The 22875-nt window shown below is 49.0% G+C and overlaps 1 protein-coding gene across 1 annotated transcript in view; it reads right to left on the bottom strand.

Annotated features, from left to right (window-relative positions):
- Positions 1-22875, bottom strand: part of LOC106589996 (protein jagged-1b) — a 161203-nt gene that overhangs the window by 83736 nt on the left and 54592 nt on the right. Inside the window, 6 exon segments of the mRNA XM_045710129.1 lie at positions 5863-5909; positions 9744-9857; positions 11364-11477; positions 11618-11731; positions 14682-14801; positions 16382-16512. Coding sequence (XP_045566085.1) covers positions 5863-5909; positions 9744-9857; positions 11364-11477; positions 11618-11731; positions 14682-14801; positions 16382-16512 — 640 coding nt within the window.

Genomic DNA, 22875 nt, shown 5'->3' with positions numbered 1-22875 from the left:
GGTGGAGACAGGACAATAACAAGAGAATAGGGTGGTGGAGACAGGACAATAACAAGAGAACAGGGTGGTGGTAGAAGACAGGACAATAACAAGAGAACAGGGTGGTGGTAGAAGACAGGACAATAACAAGAGAACAGGGTGGTGGAAGACAGGACAATAACAAGAGAATAGGGTGGTGGAGACAGGACAATAACAAGAGAACAGGGTGGTGGAGACAGGACAATAACAAGAGAACAGGGTGGTGGAGACAGGACAATAACAAGAGAATAGGGTGGTGGAGACAGGACAATAACAAGAGAATAGGGTGGTGGAGACAGGACAATAACAAGAGAACAGGGTGGTGGTAGAAGACAGGACAATAACAAGAGAACAGGGTGGTGGTAGAAGACAGGACAATAACAAGAGAACAGGGTGGTGGTAGAAGACAGGACAATAACAAGAGAACAGGGTGGTGGAGACAGGACAATAACAAGAGAATAGGGTGGTGGAGACAGGACAATAACAAGAGAACAGGGTGGTGGTAGAAGACAGGACAATAACAAGAGAACAGGGTGGTGGAGACAGGACAATAACAAGAGAACAGGGTGGTGGAGACAGGACAATAACAAGAGAACAGGGTGGTGGAGACAGGACAATAACAAGAGAACAGGGTGGTGGTAGAAGACAGGACAATAACAGTTTGAGAAACAGAATCACAGATACTTTCAACAATCACATTTTTCTGGCTCACACTCAACACAATAATGTTTATGGTATTTTAATCTAGTGTGGTCATGGAATTCTCTCTCCCTCTCAATCTCTATACCCTTCCACCTCTTACTCCCTCTCCCCTCTCCACTTTCCTTAGTTACCAACCCCCACTGAACCCAATGACTCCCCCTCTCACCCTCTTCGTCCTGCCTGCCTCTCCCTCCCTCCCTCCCCTCTCCAACCCACTGTCTCCGTTCTTCATTCTTCATTTCATTGAGGGAGTCTAGAACAACTTTACAACTCAACAGGGTGTTCCAGCTTCCACTGAAAAAAAATGCTTTATTTTTTTTAAAGCTGTAAATTAGTTTGTGGAAGGAAAAGAAACCAGGATAAAAGAGAAACTAAACATAAACACGTGTCTGATATCACAGACAGATTCATGTCATTCATGTCGATTCCCAAACCTTCCATAACAAAGCCATCACCTACAGAGAGATGAACCTGGAGAAGAGTCCCCTAAGCAAGCTGGTCCTGGGGCTCTGTTCACAAACACAAATAGACCCCACAGAGCCCCAGGACAGCAATGCAATTAGACCCAACCAAATCATGAGAAAACCAAAAGATAATTACTTGACACATTGTAAAGAATTAACAAAAAAACAGAGCAAACTAGAATGCTATTTGTCCCTAAACAGAGAGAGACACAGTGGTAGAATGCCTGACTAGAGGTCGACCGATTAATCGGCATGGCCAATTATGGCCGATTAAATTGCAATCCACGAGAAGACTGCCTGGCAGGCTGACTACCTGTTACGCGAGTGCAGCAAGGAGCCAGTATTTTACATAATTATGACATAACATTGAAGGTTGTGCAATGTAACAGCTGTCTGGTGTTACTGCTGGGGCGTTACTGTCTGGTGTGGTGTTACTGCTGGGGCGTTACTGTCTGGTGTGGTGTTACTGCTGGGGCGTTACTGTCTGGTGTTACTGCTGGGACGTTACTGTCTGGTGTTACTGCTGGGACGTTACTGTCTGGTGTTACTGCTGGGGCGTTACTGTCTGGTGTGTTGTTACTGCTGGGGCGTTACTGTCTGGTGTTACTGCTGGGGCGTTACTGTCTGGTGTTACTGCTGGGACGTTACTGTCTGGTGTGTTGTTACTGCTGGGGCGTTACTGTCTGGTGTTACTGCTGGGGCGTTACTGTCTGGTGTTACTGCTGGGACGTTACTGTCTGGTGTTACTGCTGGGGCGTTACTGTCTGGTGTTACTGCTGGGACGTTACTGTCTGGTGTTACTGCTGGGACGTTACTGTCTGGTGTGGTGTTACTGCTGGGGCGTTACTGTCTGGTGTGGTGTTACTGCTGGGACGTTACTGTCTGGTGTTACTGCTGGGGCGTTACTGTCTGGTGTTACTGCTGGGGCGTTACTGTCTGGTGTGTTACTGCTGGGGCGTTACTGTCTGGTGTTACTGCTGGGACGTTACTGTCTGGTGTTACTGCTGGGACGTTACTGTCTGGTGTTACTGCTGGGACGTTACTGTCTGGTGTTACTGCTGGGGCGTTACTGTCTGGTGTTACTGCTGGGGCGTTACTGTCTGGTGTGGTGTTACTGCTGGGACGTTACCGTCTGGTGTGGTGTTACTGCTGGGACGTTACTGTCTGGTGTGGTGTTACTGCTGGGACGTTACTGTCTGGTGTGGTGTTACTGCTGGGGCGTTACTGTCTGGTGTGGTGTTACTGCTGGGACGTTACTGTCTGGTGTGGTGTTACTGCTGGGACGTTACTGTCTGGTGTTACTGCTGGGACGTTACTGTCTGGTGTTACTGCTGGGACGTTACTGTCTGGTGTTACTGCTGGGGCGTTACTGTCTGGTGTGGTGTTACTGCTGGGACGTTACTGTCTGGTGTTACTGCTGGGGCGTTACTGTCTGGTGTTACTGCTGGGGCGTTACTGTCTGGTGTGTTACTGCTGGGGCGTTACTGTCTGGTGTTACTGCTGGGACGTTACTGTCTGGTGTTACTGCTGGGGCGTTACCGTCTGGTGTGTTGTTACTGCTGGGACGTTACTGTCTGGTGTGTTACTGCTGGGACGTTACTGTCTGGTGTTACTGCTGGGACGTTACTGTCTGGTGTGTTGTTACTGCTGGGGCGTTACTGTCTGGTGTTACTGCTGGGGCGTTACTGTCTGGTGTTACTGCTGGGACGTTACTGTCTGGTGTTACTGCTGGGACGTTACTGTCTGGTGTTACTGCTGGGACGTTACTGTCTGGTGTGGTGTTACTGCTGGGGCGTTACTGTCTGGTGTGTTGTTACTGCTGGGGCGTTACTGTCTGGTGTTACTGCTGGGACGTTACTGTCTGGTGTGGTGTTACTGCTGGGGCGTTACTGTCTGGTGTTACTGCTGGGACGTTACTGTCTGGTGTTACTGCTGGGACGTTACTGTCTGGTGTTACTGCTGGGGCGTTACTGTCTGGTGTGGTGTTACTGCTGGGGCGTTACTGTCTGGTGTTACTGCTGGGACGTTACTGTCTGGTGTTACTGCTGGGGCGTTACTGTCTGGTGTGGTGTTACTGCTGGGGCGTTACTGTCTGGTGTGGTGTTACTGCTGGGGCGTTACTGTCTGGTGTGGTGTTACTGCTGGGACGTTACTGTCTGGTGTGGTGTTACTGCTGGGACGTTACTGTCTGGTGTGGTGTTACTGCTGGGGTGTTACTGTCTGGTGTTACTGCTGGGACGTTACTGTCTGGTGTTACTGCTGGGACGTTACTGTCTGGTGTTACTGCTGGGACGTTACTGTCTGGTGTTACTGCTGGGACGTTACTGTCTGGTGTTACTGCTGGGGCGTTACTGTCTGGTGTGGTGTTACTGCTGGGGCGTTACTGTCTGGTGTGGTGTTACTGCTGGGACGTTACTGTCTGGTGTTACTGCTGGGACGTTACTGTCTGGTGTTACTGCTGGGGCGTTACTGTCTGGTGTGGTGTTACTGCTGGGGCGTTACTGTCTGGTGTGGTGTTACTGCTGGGACGTTACTGTCTGGTGTTACTGCTGGGACGTTACTGTCTGGTGTGGTGTTACTGCTGGGGCGTTACTGTCTGGTGTTACTGCTGGGGCGTTACTGTCTGGTGTTACTGCTGGGACGTTACTGTCTGGTGTTACTGCTGGGGCGTTACTGTCTGGTCTGGTGTTACTGCTGGGACGTTACCGTCTGGTGTTACTGCTGGGACGTTACTGTCTGGTGTTACTGCTGGGGCGTTACTGTCTGGTCTGGTGTTACTGCTGGGGCGTTACTGTCTGGTGTTACTGCTGGGGCGTTACTGTCTGGTGTTACTGCTGGGGCGTTACTGTCTGGTGTGGTGTTACTGCTGGGACGTTACTGTCTGGTGTTACTGCTGGGGCGTTACTGTCTGGTGTTACTGCTGGGACGTTACTGTCTGGTGTTACTGCTGGGGCGTTACTGTCTGGTGTTACTGCTGGGACGTTACTGTCTGGTGTTACTGCTGGGACGTTACTGTCTGGTGTTACTGCTGGGGCGTTACTGTCTGGTGTTACTGCTGGGACGTTACTGTCTGGTGTGGTGTTACTGCTGGGGCGTTACTGTCTGGTGTGGTGTTACTGCTGGGGCGTTACTGTCTGGTGTTACTGCTGGGGCGTTACTGTCTGGTGTTACTGCTGGGACGTTACTGTCTGGTGTTACTGCTGGGGCGTTACTGTCTGGTGTGGTGTTACTGCTGGGGCGTTACTGTCTGGTGTTACTGCTGGGACGTTACTGTCTGGTGTTACTGCTGGGGCGTTACTGTCTGGTGTGGTGTTACTGCTGGGACGTTACTGTCTGGTGTGGTGTTACTGCTGGGACGTTACTGTCTGGTGTGTTGTTACTGCTGGGGCGTTACTGTCTGGTGTGTTGTTACTGCTGGGGCGTTACTGTCTGGTGTTACTGCTGGGGCGTTACTGTCTGGTGTGGTGTTACTGCTGGGGCGTTACTGTCTGGTGTTACTGCTGGGGCGTTACTGTCTGGTGTTACTGCTGGGGCGTTACTGTCTGGTGTTACTGCTGGGACGTTACTGTCTGGTGTTACTGCTGGGACGTTACTGTCTGGTGTTACTGCTGGGACGTTACTGTCTGGTGTTACTGCTGGGGCGTTACTGTCTGGTGTTACTGCTGGGGCGTTACTGTCTGGTGTTACTGCTGGGACGTTACTGTCTGGTGTTACTGCTGGGGCGTTACTGTCTGGTGTTACTGCTGGGACGTTACTGTCTGGTGTGGTGTTACTGCTGGGGCGTTACTGTCTGGTGTTACTGCTGGGGCGTTACTGTCTGGTGTTACTGCTGGGGCGTTACTGTCTGACAGATCCACAAAGAATATGAAAACAAACCCAATGTTGTTGAACTCCCATATCTACTGGGTGAAATAGCACAGTGATCCATCACAGCAACAAGATAAACTCCCATATCTACTGGGTGAAATACCACAGTGATCCATCACAGCAGAAAGATGAACTCCCATATCTACTGGGTGAAATACCACAGTGATCCATCACAGCAACAAGATAAACTCCCATATCTACTGGGTGAAATACCACAGTGATCCATCACAGCAGCAAGATAAACTCCCATATCTACTGGGTGAAATACCACAGTGATCCATCACAGCAGAAAGATGAACTCCCATATCTACTGGGTGAAATACCACAGTGATCCATCACAGCAGAAAGATGAACTCCCATATCTACTGGGTGAAATACCACAGTGATCCATCACAGCAACAAGATGAACTCCCATATCTACTGGGTGAAATACCACAGTGATCCATCACAGCAACAAGATGTGTGACCTGTTGTCTCAAGAAAAGGTCAACCAGTGAAGAACAAACACCATTGTAAATACAACCCATATTTATGTTTATTTATTTTCCCTTTTGTACTTTAACTATTTGCACATCGTTACAACACTGTATATAGACATAATATGACATTTGAAATGTCTTTATTCTTTTGAATCTTCTGTGAGTGTAATGTTTACTGTAAATTTTTATTGTTCATTTAATTTTTTTTGTTTATTATCTACTTCACTTGCTTTGGCCACGTTAACATATGTTTCCCATGTCAATAAAGCCCCTTGGATTGTAAATGAATTGAGAGAGATCTAGAGATGCAGAGAGGGAGAAAAACAACATACCCTGCAGGTTCCACCGTGTCGGCACTGGTCCTTGCAGTCATTGAGATCTACACAGGAAAACAAAGATGATGTATCAGGTGTTATCTACCAGCATGTATTAAACAAGATAATCAAGATACACAGGAAAACAAAGATGATGTATCAGGTGTTATCTACCAGCATGTATTAAACAAGATAATCAACATACACAGGAAAACAAAGATGATGTATCAGGTGTTATCTACTAGCATGTATTAGACAAGATAATCAACTTTGTCTGTGATAATACAGTCACAAATTTGTTCACCCTCCGTAAAAGAAAGTGCACCCTCCAAAAAATAATCACCCCATTCCTTATGTAGTGTCCTACTACTCTGTGAACCCTAGTCCTTATGTAGTGTCCTACAACCCTGTGAACCCTGTGACCCTAGTCCTTATGTAGAGCCCTACTACCCAGTGAACCCTAGTCCTTATGCAGTGTTCTACTACTCTGTGAACCCTAGTCCTTATGTAGTGTCCTACAACCCTGTGAACCCTGTGACCCTAGTCCTTATGTAGAGCCCTACTACCCTGTGAACCCTAGTCCTTATGCAGTGTTCTACTACTCTGTGAACCCTAGTCCTTATGTAGTGTCCTACAACCCTGTGAACCCTGTGACCCTAGTCCTTATGTAGAGCCCTACTACCCAGTGAACCCTAGTCCTTATGCAGTGTTCTACTACTCTGTGAACCCTAGTCCTTATGTAGTGTCCTACAACCCTGTGAACCCTGTGACCCTAGTCCTTATGTAGAGCCCTACTACCCAGTGAACCCTAGTCCTTATGCAGTGTTCTACTACTCTGTGAACCCTAGTCCTTATGTAGTGTCCTACAACCCTATGAACCCTAGTCCTTATGTAGTGTCCTACAACCCTGTGAACCCTAGTCCTTATGTAGTGTCCTACAACCTTGTGAACCCTAGTCCTTATGTAGTGTACTACTACCCTGTAGGCCCTAGTCCTTATGTAGTGTCCTACAGCCCTGTAGGCCCTAGTCCTTATGTAGTGTCCTACAGCCCTGTAGGCCCTAGTCCTTATGTAGTGACCTACAACCCTGTGAACCCTAGTCCTTATGTAGTGTCCTACTACCCTGTAGGCCCTAGTCCTTATGTAGTGTCCTACTACCCTGTGAACCCTAGTCCTTATGTAGTGTCCTACAACCCTGTAGGCCCTAGTCCTTATGTATTGTCCTACAACCCTGTAGGCCCTAGTCCTTATGTAGTGTCCTACTACCCTGTGAACCCCATTCCTTATGTAGTGTCCTACTACCCTGTGACCCTAGTCCTTATGTAGTGTTCTACTACCCTGTGAACCCTAGTCCTTATGTAGTGTCCTACTACCCTGTAGACCCTAGTCCTTATGTAGTGCCCTACTACCCTGTGAACCCTAGTCCTTATGTAGTGTCCTACAACCCTGTGAACCCTAGTTCTTATGTAGTGTCCTACTACCCTGTGAACCCTAGTCCTTATGTAGTGACCTACTACCCCCTGAATCCTAGTCCTTATGCAGTGTCCTACTACCCTGTGAACCGTAGTCCTTAAGTAGTGTCCTACAACCCTGTAGGCCCTACGTCCTTATGTAGTGTCCTACAACGTAGTAGGCCCAAGTCCTTATGTAGTGTCCTACAACCCTGTGAACCCTAGTCCTTATGTAGTGTCCTACAACCCTGTGAACCCTAGTCCTTATGTAGTGTCCTACAACCCTGTGACCCTAGTCCTTATGTAGTGTCCTACAGCCCTGTAGGCCCTAGTCCTCATGTAGTGTCCTATAACCTTGTGAACCCTAGTCCTCATGTAGTGTCCTATAACCTTGTGAACCCTAGTCCTTATGTAGTGTCCTACAACCCTGTGAACCCTAGTCCTTAAGTAGAGCCCTACTACCCTGTGAACCCTAGTCCTTATGCAGTGTTCTACTACCCTGTGAACCCTAGTCCTTATATAGAGCCCTACTACCCTGTGAACCCTAGTCCTTATGCAGTGTCCTACTACCCTGTGAACCCTAGTCCTTAAGTAGTGTACTACAACCCTGTAGGCCCTACGTCCTTATGTAGTGTCCTACAACCCTGTAGGCCCAAGTCCTTATGTAGTGTTCTACTACCCTGTGAACCCTAGTCCTTATGTAGTGTCCTACAACCCTGTGAACCCTAGTCCTTATGTAGTGTCCTACAACCCTGTGACCCTAGTCCTTATGTAGTGTCCTACAGCCCTGTAGGCCCTAGTCCTTATGTAGTGTCCTACAACCCTGTGAACCCTAGTCCTTATGTAGTGTCCTACTACCCTGTGGACCCCATTCCTTATGTAGTGTCCTACAACCCTGTGAACCCTAGTCCTTATGTAGTGTCCTACAACCCTGTGAACCCTAGTCCTTATGTAGTGTCCTACAACCTTGTGAACCCTAGTCCTTATGTAGTGTACTACTACCCTGTAGGCCCTAGTCCTTATGTAGTGTCCTACAGCCCTGTAGGCCCTAGTCCTTATGTAGTGTCCTACAGCCCTGTAGGCCCTAATCCTTATGTAGTGACCTACAACCCTGTGAACCCTAGTCCTTATGTAGTGTCCTACAACCCTGTAGGCCCTAGTCCTTATGTAGTGTCCTACAACCCTGTAGGCCCTAGTCCTTATGTAGTGTCCTACTACCCTGTGAACCCCATTCCTTATGTAGTGTTCTACTACCCTGTGACCCTAGTCCTTATGTAGTGTTCTACTACCCTGTGAACCCTAGTCTTTATGTAGTGTCCTACTACCCTGTAGACCCTAGTCCTTATGTAGTGCCCTACTACCCTGTGAACCCTAGTCCTTATGTAGTGTCCTACAACCCTGTGAACCCTAGTCCTTATGTAGTGTCCTACTACCCTGTGAACCCTAGTCCTTATGTAGTGACCTACTACCCCCTGAATCCTAGTCCTTATGCAGTGTCCTACTACCCTGTGAACCCTAGTCCTTAAGTAGTGTCCTACAACCCTGTAGGCCCTACGTCCTTATGTAGTGTCCTACAACCCTGTAGGCCCTAGTCCTTATGTAGAGCCCTACTACCCTGTGAACCCTAGTCCTTATGTAGTGTCCTACAACCCTGTGAACCCTAGTCCTTATGTAGTGTCCTACAACCCTGTAAACCCTAGTCCTTATGTAGTGCCCTACTACCCTGTGGACCCTAGTCCTTATGTAGTGTCCTACTACCCTGTGGACCCTAGTCCTTATGTAGTTTCCTACTACCCTGTGGACCCTAGTCCTTATGTAGTGTCCTACAACCCTGTAGGCCCTAGTCCTTATGTAGTGTCCTACTACCCTGTGAACCCTAGTCCTTATGTAGTGTTCTACTACCCTGTAGGCCCTAGTCCTTATGTAGTGTCCTACTACCCTGTGAACCCTAGTCCTTATGTAGTGTACTACTACCCTGTAGGCCCTAGTCCTTATGTAGTGTCCTACTACCCTGTGAACCCTAGTCCTTATGTAGTGTTCTACTACCCTGTAGGCCCTAGTCCTTATGTAGTGTCCTACTACCCTGTGAACCCTAGTCCTTATGTAGTGTCCTACAACCCGGTGACCCTAGTCCTTATGTAGAGCCCTACTACCCTGTGAACCCTAGTCCTTATGCAGTGTTCTACTACCCTGTGAACCCTAGTCCTTATGCAGTGTCCTACTACCCTGTGAACCCTAGTCCTTATGTAGCGCCCTACTACCCTATGAACCCTAGTCCTTATGTAGTGCCCTATAAAGGGATAAGGGTGCTATTTGGGACGCATAGTGAAGGATCATGTACATTTCTAACTCTGACACTATTGGGAAGTTAAGCATTACACTGTCCTGACGGAGACAGGTGTTCTACAACGCCACAGCTGCAACAGAAACCGTCTTAGTTCTACTCACTGATGTCACAGTTCAGCCCCGTCCAACCAGCGACACACTCGCAGAAGTATCCACCAATCAGGTTGCGGCAGGAGTTGGCGTTGACACAGGGCTTGCTGTCGCATTCGTTGGCATCTGGAGAGGAGGCGGATTAATAACAGGGCATGGTCAGAGTGAAGACGGGCACAAATAATTCATTATGAGTCCACTTCCTGCGCTCAAATGTTCATGAAGTACTACGTTAAAGTGAAAGACACCAGTGAAGAAAGGCAATAGAGAAATCCAACTGAGAAAACTAGGTTGAAGTGGAGTAGAAAGAAGAGGAAGAGGAAGAGAGGAGACAAGGATAGAGGAGACAAGGATAGGAGACAGAGAGGAGACAGGGAGAGGAGACAGGGAGAGGAGACAGAGAAACAGGAGACAGAGCGAGGAGACAAAGCGAGGAGACAGGAGGGAGGAGACAGGAGAGAGGAGACAGGGAGAGGAGACAGGGAGAGGAGACAGAGAGGAGACAGGGAGAGGAGACAGGGAGAGGAGACAGGGAGAGGAGACAGGGAGAGGAGACAGGGAGAGGAGACAGGGAGAGGAGACAGGGAGAGGAGACAGGGAGAGGAGACAGAGAGGAGACAGGGAGAGGAGACAGGGAGAGGAGACAGGGAGAGGAGACAGGGAGAGGAGACAGGAGGGAGGAGACAGGGAGAGAAGACAGGGAGAGGAGACAGGGAGAGGAGACAGGGAGAGGAGACAGGAGGGAGGAGACAGGGAGAGAAGACAGGGAGAGGAGACAGGGAGAGGAGACAGGGAGAGGAGACAGGGAGAGGAGACAGGGAGAGGAGACAGGGAGAGGAGACAGGGAGAGGAGACAGGGAGAGGAGACAGGGAGAGGAGACAGGGAGAGGAGACAGGGAGAGGAGACAGGGAGAGGAGACAGGGAGAGGAGACAGGGAGAGGAGACAGGGAGAGGAGACAGGGAGGGAGAGGAGACAGGGAGAGGAGACAGGGAGAGGAGACAGGGGAGAGGAGACAGGGAGAGGAGACAGGGAGAGGAGACAGGGAGAGGAGACAGGGAGAGGAGACAGGAGGGAGGAGACAGGGAGAGGAGACAGGGAGAGGAGACAGGGAGAGGAGACAGGAGGGAGGAGACAGAGAGGAGACAGAGAGGGAGGAGACAGGGAGAGGAGACAGGGAGAGGAGACAGGAGGGAGGAGACAGGGAGAGGAGACAGGGAGAGGAGACAGGGAGAGGAGACAGGGAGAGGAGACAGGGAGAGGAGACAGGGAGAGGAGACAGGGAGAGGAGACAGGAGGGAGGAGACAGGGAGAGGAGACAGGAGGGGAGACAGGGAGAGGAGACAGGGAGAGGAGACAGGGAGAGGAGACAGGAGGGAGGAGACAGGGAGAGGAGACAGGGAGAGGAGACAGGGAGAGGAGACATGAGAGGAGACAGGAGGGAGGAGACAGGGAGAGGAGACAGGGAGAGGAGACAGGGAGAGGAGACAGGGAGAGGAGACAGGGAGAGGAGACATGAGAGGAGACATGAGAGGAGACAGGGAGAGGAGACAGGGAGAGGAGACAGGAGGGAGGAGACAGGAGGGAGGAGGCAGAGAGGGGGAGAGAAGAGAAAGAATAATGTGTGTCTCACCTATGCGACAGGTCTTGCCGGTCCACTGAGGCGGACAGTGACACTTATAACCATGAACCAGGTCCTGGCAGGTCCCACCATGATTACAGGGGTTAGGAGAGCACTCATCAACATCTAGCAGACAGGAGAGATACACACAGGGCACTCCATGAATGTGTGTGTGTGTGTGTGTGTGTGTGTGTGTGTGTGTGTGTGTGTGTGTGTGTGTGTGTGTGTGTGTGTGTGTGTGTGTGTGTGTGTATATACAGACTTACTGATATTACAGGAGGGTCCGCTCCAGCCCGCTCCACATACACACCCATAACCCTGAGTGTCCTCTACACAGCTCCCTCCATTAGAACAGGGGTTGGACAGACACGCATGCTCTGCTGTGGAGGGGAGGAAACACAGGGTTACAGACACATGCTGGGAGAGACTGATTGGCCAATGGGAGCAGAGAGGACCTGGGAGCTGAGAGGACCTGGGAGCTGAGAGGACCTGGGAGCAGAGAGGACCTGGGAGCAGAGAGGACCTGGGAGCAGAGAGGACCTGGGAGCAGAGAGGACCTGGGAGCTGAGAGGACCTGGGAGCTGAGAGGACCTGGGAGCTGAGAGGACCTGGGAGCTGAGAGGACCTGGGAGCAGAGAGGACCTGGGAGCTGAGAGGACCTGGGAGCTGAGGCTGAGAGGACCTGGGAGCTGAGGCTGAGAGGACCTGGGAGCTGAGAGGACCCTTGTAAACCCCCCGACGCCCCCTGAATATGCTCAGCCATTCAGTACACCCCCCTACACCCCCTGAATCCACTCAGCCAATCAGTACACCCCCCTACACCCCCTGAATCCACTCAGCCAATCAGTACACCCCCCTACACCCCCTGAATCCACTCAGCCAATCAGTACACCCCCCTACACCCCCTGAATCCACTCAGCCAATCAGTACACCCCCTGAATCCCTACCATTGTGTCATCATAATGCTTTAGCAAATGTACATTATACCAGGAGCGTTGGTAGACAATGTAATTAACCCCTCTAACGGCCCTCCATGCCTCTGCTAATCCTACAGCTGTTGTATGTAGCAATATGTGTCTCTGAACCAGATTTATGCTGTTAGCATTGAGGTGGTGGGTCCTAGTAGGAAGTCCACTGTGTGCAGCTCACCCTGCACTAACATCAATAACATGTAGACATTTTCATCTGCTAAGCGTCCCCCAGTAAAGCAATGAAAACAAGCAAGCAAGCATAGGGCGGCGCACAATTGGCACAGGGTCGTCCGGGTTTGGCCGTCATTGTAAATAAGAATTTGTTCTTAACCGACTTGACTTGTTAATTAAAGGTTAAATGAATTAATGAGTGTGCTCTGTGTTTTCCTGTCATCCAGCAGCCCTAAGCATCAACATAACCCCACGACCCACCCATTTACTGAGGAGACAGATAACCATGACGACCCACCCATTTACTGAGGAGACAGATAACCATGACGACCCACCCATTTACTGAGGAGACAGATAACCATGACGACCCACCCATTTACTAAGGAGACAGATAACCATGACGACCCACCCATTTACTGAGGAGACAGATAACCATGACGACCCACCCATTTACTGAGGAGACAGATAACCATGACGACCCACCCATTTACTGAGGAGACAGATAACCATGACGACCCACCCATTTACTGAGGAGACAGATAACCATGACGACCCACCCATTTACTAAGGAGACAGATAACCATGACGACCCACCCATTTACTGAGGAGACAGATAACCATGACGACCCACCCATTTACTGAGGAGACAGATAACCATGACGACCCACCCATTTACTGAGGAGACAGATAACCATGACGACCCACTCCCTACCCCTCAACACAGTGACTCCCTACCCCTCTGACAGGTGACTCCCTACCCCTCTGACAGGTGACTCCCTACCCCTCTGACAGGTGACTCCCTACCCCTCTGACAGGTGACTCCCTACCCCTCTGACAGGTGACTCCCTACCCCTCTGACAGGTGACTCCCTACCCCTCTGACAGGTGACTCCCTACCTACCCCTCTGACAGGTGACTCCCTACCTACCCCTCTGACAGGTGACTCCCTACCTACCCCTCTGACAGGTGACTCCCTACCTACCCCTCTGACAGGTGACTCCCTACCTACCCCTCTGACAGGTGACTCCCTACCCCTCTGACAGGTGACTCCCTACCCCTCTGACAGGTGACTCCCTACCCCTCTGACAGGTGACTCCCTACCCCTCTGACAGGTGACTCCCTACCCCTCTGACAGGTGACTCCCTACCCCTCTGACAGGTGACTCCCTACCCCTCTGACAGGTGACTCCCTACCCCTCTGACAGGTGACTCCCTACCCCTCTGACAGGTGACTCCCTACCCCTCTGACAGGTGACTCCCTACCTACCCCTCTGACAGGTGACTCCCCCTACCCCTCTGACAGGTGACTCCCTACCCCTCTGACAGGTGACTCCCTACCCCTCTGACAGGTGACTCCCTACCCCTCTGACAGGTGACTCCCTACCCCTCTGACAGGTGACTCCCTACCCCTCTGACAGGTGACTCCCTACCCCTCTGACAGGTGACTCCCTACCCCTCTGACAGGTGACTCCCTACCCCTCTGACAGGTGACTCCCTACCCCTCTGACAGGTGACTCCCTACCCCTCTGACAGGTGACTCCCTACCCCTCTGACAGGTGACTCCCCTACCCCTCTGACAGGTGACTCCCTACCCCTCTGACAGGTGACTCCCTACCCCTCTGACAGGTGACTCCCTACCCCTCTGACAGGTGACTCCCTACCCCTCTGACAGGTGACTCCCTACCCCTCTGACAGGTGACTCCCTACCCCTCTGACAGGTGACTCCCTACCCCTCTGACAGGTGACTCCCTACCCCTCTGACAGGTGACTCCCTACCCCTCTGACAGGTGACTCCCTACCCCTCTGACAGGTGACTCCCTACCCCTCTGACAGGTGACTCCCTACCCCTCTGACAGGTGACTCCCTACCCCTCTGACAGGTGACTCCCTACCCCTCTGACAGGTGACTCCCTACCCCTCTGACAGGTGACTCCCTACCCCTCTGACAGGTGACTCCCTACCCCTCTGACAGGTGACTCCCTACCCCTCTGACAGGTGACTCCCTACCCCTCTGACAGGTGACTCCCTACCCCTCTGACAGGTGACTCCCTACCCCTCTGACAGGTGACTCCCTACCCCTCTGACAGGTGACTCCCTACCCCTCTGACAGGTGACTCCCTACCCCTCTGACAGGTGACTCCCTACCCCTCTGACAGGTGACTCCCTACCCCTCTGACAGGTGACTCCCTACCCCTCTGACAGGTGACTCCAGAGTAGCCCTCAACGCAGGAACACTGGTATTTGTCAGGTCCTGTGTTGCTGCAGGTTCCTCCATTCAGACAGGGCTGTTTGGTCCCACAGAAGTTCAGATCTGAGAGAAGGGGGGAGGAGAGAGAGAGAGAGAGAGCGAGAGCGAGGGGGGAGGAGAGAAGAGAGAGAGAGGGGGAAGAGAGAGAGAGAGAGAGAGAGAGAGAGCGAGAGAGGGGGAGGAGAGAGAGTAATGAGTAATGGTGGCACTATGAGTAATGGTGGCACTATGAGTAATGGTGGCATTATGAGTAACTATGAGTAATGGTGGCACTATGAGTAATGGTGGCACTATGAGTAACTATGAGTAATGGTGGCACTTTGAGAAATGGTGGCACTATGAGTAATGGTGGCACCATGGGTAATGGTGGCATTACGAGTAACTATGAGTAATGGTGGCACTATGAGTAATGGTGGCACTATAAGTAATGGTGGCATTATGAGTAACTATGAGTAATGGTGGCACTATGAGTAATGGTGGCACTATGAGTAACTATGAGTAATGGTGGCACTTTGAGAAATGGTGGCACTATGAGTAATGGTGGCACCATGGGTAATGGTGGCATTACGAGTAACTATGAGTAACGGTGGCACTATGAGTAATGGTGGCACTATGAGTAATGGTGGCACTATCAGTAATGGTGGCACTATCAGTAATGGTGGCACTATGAGTAATGGTGGCACTATGAGTAATGGTGGCACTATGAGTAATGGTGGCACAATGAGTAATGGTGGCACCATGGGTAATGGTTGCATTATGAGTAACTATGAGTAATGGTGACACTATGTGTAATGGTGGCACTATGAGTAACGGTGGCACCATGGGTAATGGTGGCATTATGAGTAACTATGAGTAATGGTGGCACTATGAGTAATGGTGGCACTATGAGTAATGGTGGCACTATGAGTAATGGTGGCACTGTGAGTAATGGTGGTACTATGTGTAATGGTGGCACTATCAGTAATGGTGGCACTATCAGTAATGGTGGCACATCAGTAATGGTGGCACTATGAGTAATGGTGGCACTATGGGTAATGGTGGCATTATGAGTAACTATGAGTAATGGTGGCACTATGAGTAATGGTGACATTATGAGTAATGGTGGCACCATGGGTAATGGTGGCACTATGGGTAATGGTGGCACTATGAGTAATGGTGGCACTATGGGTAATGGTGGCACTATGAGTAACTATGAGTAATGGTGGCACTATGAGTAACGGTGGCACTATGAGTAACTATGAGTAATGGTGGCACTATGAGTAACGTGGCACTATGAGTAACGTGGCACTATGAGTAACGTGGCACTATGAGTAATGGTGGCACTATGAGTAATGGTGGCACTATGAGTAATGGTGGCATTATGCGTAACTATGAGTAATGGTGGCACTGTGAGTAAAGGTGGCACTGTGAGTAATGGTGGCATTATGAGTAATGGTGGCACTATGAGTAATGGTGGCACTGTGAGTAAAGGTGGCACTGTGAGTAAAGGTGGCACTGTGAGTAATGGTGGCATTATGAGTAATTGTGGCACTATGGGTAATGGTGGCATTATGAGTAACTATGAGGGACACTATAACACAGGGCCGCCTACGCCTGAGGAAGGGAGGTGTATGAACAAGAGACAGCATAGGAATAAAGTCTACCTTTGTCACAGAGATGTCCTCCCCAGTGGATATCACACAGACACTGCCATGGTTCAACACAGGTCCCCTGGACACAGCCAGGATGAGGAATACACTGATCACAGTACTGCCCCTGCCAGCCATACAGACACCTGGAGAACACACACACACACACACACACACACAGCCAGGGTGAGGAATACACTGATCACAGTACTGCCCCTGCCAGCCATACAGACACACACACACACAGCCAGGGTGAGGAATACACTGATCACAGTACTGCCCCTGCCAGCCATACAGACACACACACACACAGCCAGGGTGAGGAATACACTGATCACAGTACTGCCCGCCAGCCAGACAGACAGACACACTACACACACACACACACACACACACACACACACACACACACACACACACACACACACACACACACACACACACACACACACACACACACACACACACACCCCAGTGGTGTCACTAGGCCTTGGGGATTGAGCCCTAAACCTTTAGACCAGGTGTCCAACTCATTCCACAGAGGGTTGAGAGTGAGGGTGGTTTTTCACTCCAACCTTTATACTTGATTATTTAAGAAAGTCACTAATTAGTAAAGAACCTCCCTCACCTGGTTGTCTAGGTCACTAATTAAAGGAAAACCCTGCTCTCCGTGGAATGACTTGGACACCTCTTCTTTAGATGGTTTTCAGTCTCACAGGAGTTTCCATCATCATCATCATCATCATCATCATCGTCATTATTACGGACTGGACCTCGGTTTATCTTTCAAAACACCCACGTGGCTTTATTATTCTCCTAAAAACCAATGAGTGGACGGGAGAGGCAGGACTTGCAGCGCGTCTAAAATAGAACAAAGTTTGTTTTACACATGCGAGCAGTTTGGGATGAAATTATTTCATAACATTTGTGGGACAGAAAAAGAGTAGAGAGAGCGAGGAAGTGAAGGAGAGAACGAGCGTCAAAGTGCACACGAAAGAGCGCTTCGGTAGTGTGGGGTTCTTTAATCAGTTTGTCTCAGACAGGTCAGAGCCTGTTGAGTTGTATGGAGATTTTTGGCAATACTCTGTAGATGTACAGTATGTCCTCCAGAGTGTAGAGTCTAGATAGATAGATCTCTCAGGGTTCTAATCTCTCAGGGTTCTAATCTCTCAGGGTTCTAATCTCTCAGGGTTCTAATCTCTCAGGGTTCTAATCTCTCAGTGTTCTAATCTCTCAGTGTTCTAATCTCTTATAATCTCTTATAATCTCAGTGTTCTAATCTCTCAGGGTTCTGATCTCTCAGGGTTCTGATCTCTCAGGGTTCTAATCTCTCAGGGTCTAATCTCTCAGGGTTCTAATCTCTCAGGGTTCTAATCTCTCAGGGTTCTAATCTCTCAGGGTTCTAATCTCTCAGGGTTCTAATCTCTCAGTGTTCTAATCTCTTATAATCTCTTATAATCTCAGTGTTCTAATCTCTTATAATCTCAGTGTTCTAATCTCTTATAATCTCAGTGTTCTAATCTCTGTGTTCTAATCTCTTAGTGTTCTAATCTCTTATAATCTCTCAGTGTTCTAATCTCTCAGTGTTCTAATCTCTCAGTGTTCTAATCTCTCAGTGTTCTAATCTCTCAGTGTTCATCTCAAAGTGTACCAAATTCATTTTTTTTTACATTTTTTTTTTTTTTTCCCAGGGGAAGGAAAGCCTACAGGCTTTGGGCTAAGCCCCCAATATCTTCAAATCTTAGAAACGCCAGACACACACACAGGTAGTTAAGGTATCTACATCTCTTTCTCTGTGTGTGTGGTGTGTATATCTGACACATAGGGCCCTATACAGTGCATTGAGAAAGTATTCAAACCGCTTTCACGCTACACCATAATGACAAAGTAAAAACGGGTTCAATATTTGGGGGGCAAAAAAATAAACTGAAATACCTTATGTAAATAAGTATTCAGACCCTTCGCTATGAGACTTGAAATTAAGCTCAGGTGCATCCTGTTTCCATTGATCATCCTTGAGATGTTTCAACAACTTGATTGGAGTCCAGCTGTGATGAATTCAATTGATTGGACATGATTTGGAAAGGGACACACCTGTCTATATAAGGTCCCACAGTTGACAGTGCATGTCAGAGCAAAAACCAAGCCATGAGGTCAAAGGAGTTGAATGTAGAGCTCTGAGACAGGATTGTGTCGAGGCACAGATCTGGGGAAGGGTACCAAAAAATGTCTGCAGCATTGAAGGTTCCCGAGAACACAGTGGCCTCCATCATTCTTAAATAGAAGAAGTTTGGAACCACTAAGACTCTTCCTAGAGCTGGCCACCCGGCCAAACTGAGCAATCGGGGGAGAAGGGCCTTGGTCAGGGAGGTGACCAAGAACCCGATGGTCACTCTGACAGAGCTCTAGAGTTCCTCTGTGGAGATGGGAGAACCTTCCAGAAGGACAACCATCTCTGCAGCACTCCACCAATCAGGCCTTTATGGTAGAGTGGCCAGACGGAAGCCACTCCTCAGTAAAAGGCACATAACAGCCCTCTTGGAGTTTGCCAAAAGGCATTTAAAGACTCTGACCATGAGAATCAAGATACTCTGGTCTGATAAAATTAAGATTGAACTGTTTGGCCTGAATGCCAACCGTCACATCCGGAGGAAACCTGGCACCATCTCTACAGGGAAGCGTGGTGGTGGCAGCATCATGCTGTGGGGACTGGGAGACTAGTCAGGATCGAGGCAAAGATGAACGGAGCAAAGTACAGAGAGATCCTTGATGAAGAAATATAAAATACAATTTAAAAAAACCTGCCCCAGAGCACTCAGGACCTCAGACTGGGGTTCACCTTCCAACAGGACAATGAACCTAAGCACACAGGGCGGCAGGTAGCCTAGTGGTTAGAGCGTTAGAGCGTTGGACTCCCCGAGCTGACAAGGTAAAAATCTGTCGTTCTGCCCCTGAACAAGGCAGTTAACCCACTGTTCTTAGGCCGTCATTGAAAATAAGAATTTGTTCTTAACTGACTTGCCTAGTTTAAATAAAAGGTTAAAAAATTTCATAAATAGCCAAGACAACACGAGTGGCTTCAGGATATCAAGAGTGTGCAAAGCTGTCATCAAGGTAAAGGGTGGCTACATTGAAGAATCTCAAATACCAAATATATTTTGATTTGTTTAACACTTTTTTTGGTTACTACATGATTCAATGTGTGTTATTTCATAGTTTTGATGTCTTCACTATTATTCTACAATGTAGAAAATAGTAACAATCCTTGAATGAGGTGTCCAAACTTTCCAAACTTTCCAAACGTTTCTACTGTTTCTACTGTTTCTACTGTTCTGTAAACGGGATATTTCGGTTTTTAATTTTAATAAATTAAAAACCTGTTTATTTGCGTTATCATCGTGGGGTATTGCGTGTAGCTTGATGAGACTTTTTTTTTTTTTTAAATGAGGCTGTAACCTAACAAAATGTGGAAAAAGTCAAGGGGTCTGAATACTTTCCCATGGCACCACACACACACACACACACACACACACACACACACACACACACACACACACACACACACACACACACACACACATTTAGCCATGCTGTTTATGTAAGAGCATTTTCAACAATGCGTGTGAACCAACACAAAACCCAAAATTACAGCTGGTTCCCAAGGGGACCGTTAGCAAGGCTAAAAATAGCATGATGTGGACAGACTGTCTCTCTCCGTCTGTCCTCACCAAACAGACATGGTTTGGCAGTAGTAAAACTACCCTTCTGTGGCAGGACCATCACTCTGCCTGCTCATCCTGTACACTACGCCGATGTCGTGGTTCTTAGCAATAGATAGTACATAATAGAGCAGGGCTCGTCAACCCTGTTCCTGGAGAGATACCCTCCTGTAGGTTTTAACTCCAACCCTGTTCCTGGAGAGATACCCCTCCTGTAGGTTTTAACTCCAACCCTGTTCCTGGAGAGATACCCTCCTGTAGGTTTTAACTCCAACCCTGTTCCTGGAGAGATACCCCTCCTGTAGGTTTTAACACCCAACCCTGTTCCTGGAGAGATACCTTCCTGTAGGTTTTAACTCCAACCCTGTTCCTGGAGAGACACCCTCCTGTAGGTTTTAACACCCAACCCTGTTCCTGGAGAGATACCCTCCTGTAGGTTTTAACTCCCACCCTGTTCCTGGAGAGATACCCTCCTGTCGGATTTAACTCCAACCCTGTTCCTGGAGAGAGAGTTGGAGTTAAAACCTACAGGAGGGTATCTCTCCAGGAACAGGGGTTGGAGTTAAATCCGACAGGAGGGTATCTCTCCAGGAACAGGGTTGGAGTTAAAACCTAGTAATACAGTAGTGGCATGAGGGAACACAGTTAATCTGTTGTGAAATCTGTTCTGAACGTTTTTAAAATTGTATAACTGCCTTAATTTTGCCAGACACAAGGAAGAGTAGCTGCTGCCTCGACAGGAACTAATGGGGATCCATAATAAACCCCCAGGAAGAGTAGCTGCTGCCTCGACAGGAACTAATGGGGATCCATAATAAACTCCCAGGAAGAGTAGCTGCTGCCTTGGCAGGAACTAATGGGGATCCATAATAAACCCCCAGGAAGAGTAGCTGCTGCCTTGACAGGAACTAATGGGGATCCATAATAAACCCCCAGGAAGAGTAGCTGCTGCCTCGACAGGAACTAATGGGGATCCATAATAAACTCCCAGGAAGAGTAGCTGCTGCCTTGACAGGAACTAATGGGGATCCATAATAAACCCCAGGAAGAGTAGCTGCTGCCTTGGCAGGAACTAATGGGGATCCGTAATAAACCCCCAGGAAGAGTAGCTGCTGCCTTGACAGGAACTAATGGGGATCCGTAATAAACCCCCAGGAAGAGTAGCTGCTGCCTTGACAGGAACTAATGGGGATCCATAATAAACCCCAGGAAGAGTAGCTGCTGCCTCGACAGGAACTAATGGGGATCCATAATAAACTCCCAGGAAGAGTAGCTGCTGCCTTGGCAGGAACTAATGGGGATCCATAATAAACCCCCAGGAAGAGTAGCTGCTGCCTTGACAGGAACTAATGGGGATCCATAATAAACCCCCAGGAAGAGTAGCTGCTGCCTCGACAGGAACTAATGGGGATCCATAATAAACTCCCAGGAAGAGTAGCTGCTGCCTTGACAGGAACTAATGGGGATCCATAATAAACCCCAGGAAGAGTAGCTGCTGCCTTGGCAGGAACTAATGGGGATCCATAATAAACTCCCAGGAAGAGTAGCTGCTGCCTCGACAGGAACTAATGGGGATCCATAATAAACTCCCAGGAAGAGTAGCTGCTGCCTTGGCAGGAACTAATGGGGATCCATAATAAACCCAATACTATGAAGATTTGTTCTAATGTTATAGAAGGGAGGGCCAGAACAGTACAGAACATACTAACAGGCTCGGGTCGGATGCGGACAACAGATTGTCACTATCACAGGAAGGCGGTTGTGGATGGTTATTGATAATTGCGGGCGGGTAAACAAACATCTCACCCGAGCATCACTAGCACACAACCCACGAGGGACGAGCGAGCCGGGAGAGAGAGATGAGATTAGCGGAGAGAGAAACAGACTGGCTGTAAAAAAAATAAAGGCGGTGGTTAAGTCAAATCTCTCTCTGTGATCAAAGAAGCTATTCACTAGGACAAACAGAGCAGAAACAGGAGGATTCCACAGTGGGACCACAGCCCTTCTGTTAACAAGGCCCTGAGTCCTTCCAGCCAAACTGTTCACAAGGCCCTGAGTCCTTCCAGCCAAACTGTTTACAAGGCCCTGAGTCCTTCCAGCCAAACTGTTTACAAGGCCCTGAGTCCTTCCAGCCAAACTGTTCACAAGGCCCTGAGTCCTTCCAGCCAAACTACTACACACGTCTAGTATTTATAATGTGATTTGGACTCAGTTACACTTTCAGGACTGTCCCCGTCATTTCTCAGCAGTTTGGCTGACAAACGCCATCAACTTTCACACTGTCCTCTGCTCTGCTCTCAGCCCATTTCTGTTGAAGAACATCTTCTTGCCAAACTGCAGAGGGACAGGACTGTCCATTTCCAATGCCAGAGGATACCAAGTCTGGTCTTTAGCCTAACCTAAACGATAGTCTAGTCTTTAGCCTAACCTAAACGCTAGTCTAGTCTTTAGCCTAACCTAAACGCTAGTCTAGTCTTTAGCCTAACCTAAACGCTAGTCTGGTCTTTAGCCTAACCTAAACGCTAGTCTAGTCTTTAGCCTAACCTAAACGCTAGTCTAGTCTTTAGTCTAACCTAAACGCTAGTCTGGTCTTTAACCTAACCTAAACGCTAGTCTAGTCTTTAGCCTAACCTAAACGCTAGTCTAGTCTTTAGCCTAACCTAAACGCTAGTCTAGTCTTTAGCCTAACCTAAACGCTAGTCTAGTCTTTAGCCTAACCTAAACGCTAGTCTAGTCTTTAGCCTAACCTAAACGCTAGTCTAGTCTTTAGCCTAACCTAAACGCTAGTCT

The sequence above is a fragment of the Salmo salar genome, chromosome ssa28 (genome assembly GCF_905237065.1).
Source record: "Salmo salar chromosome ssa28, Ssal_v3.1, whole genome shotgun sequence".
Taxonomy (NCBI): domain Eukaryota; kingdom Metazoa; phylum Chordata; class Actinopteri; order Salmoniformes; family Salmonidae; genus Salmo; species Salmo salar.
The sequence above is the reverse complement of the archived record's forward strand: the minus strand, read 5'-3'. Positions and strand labels throughout refer to the sequence as shown.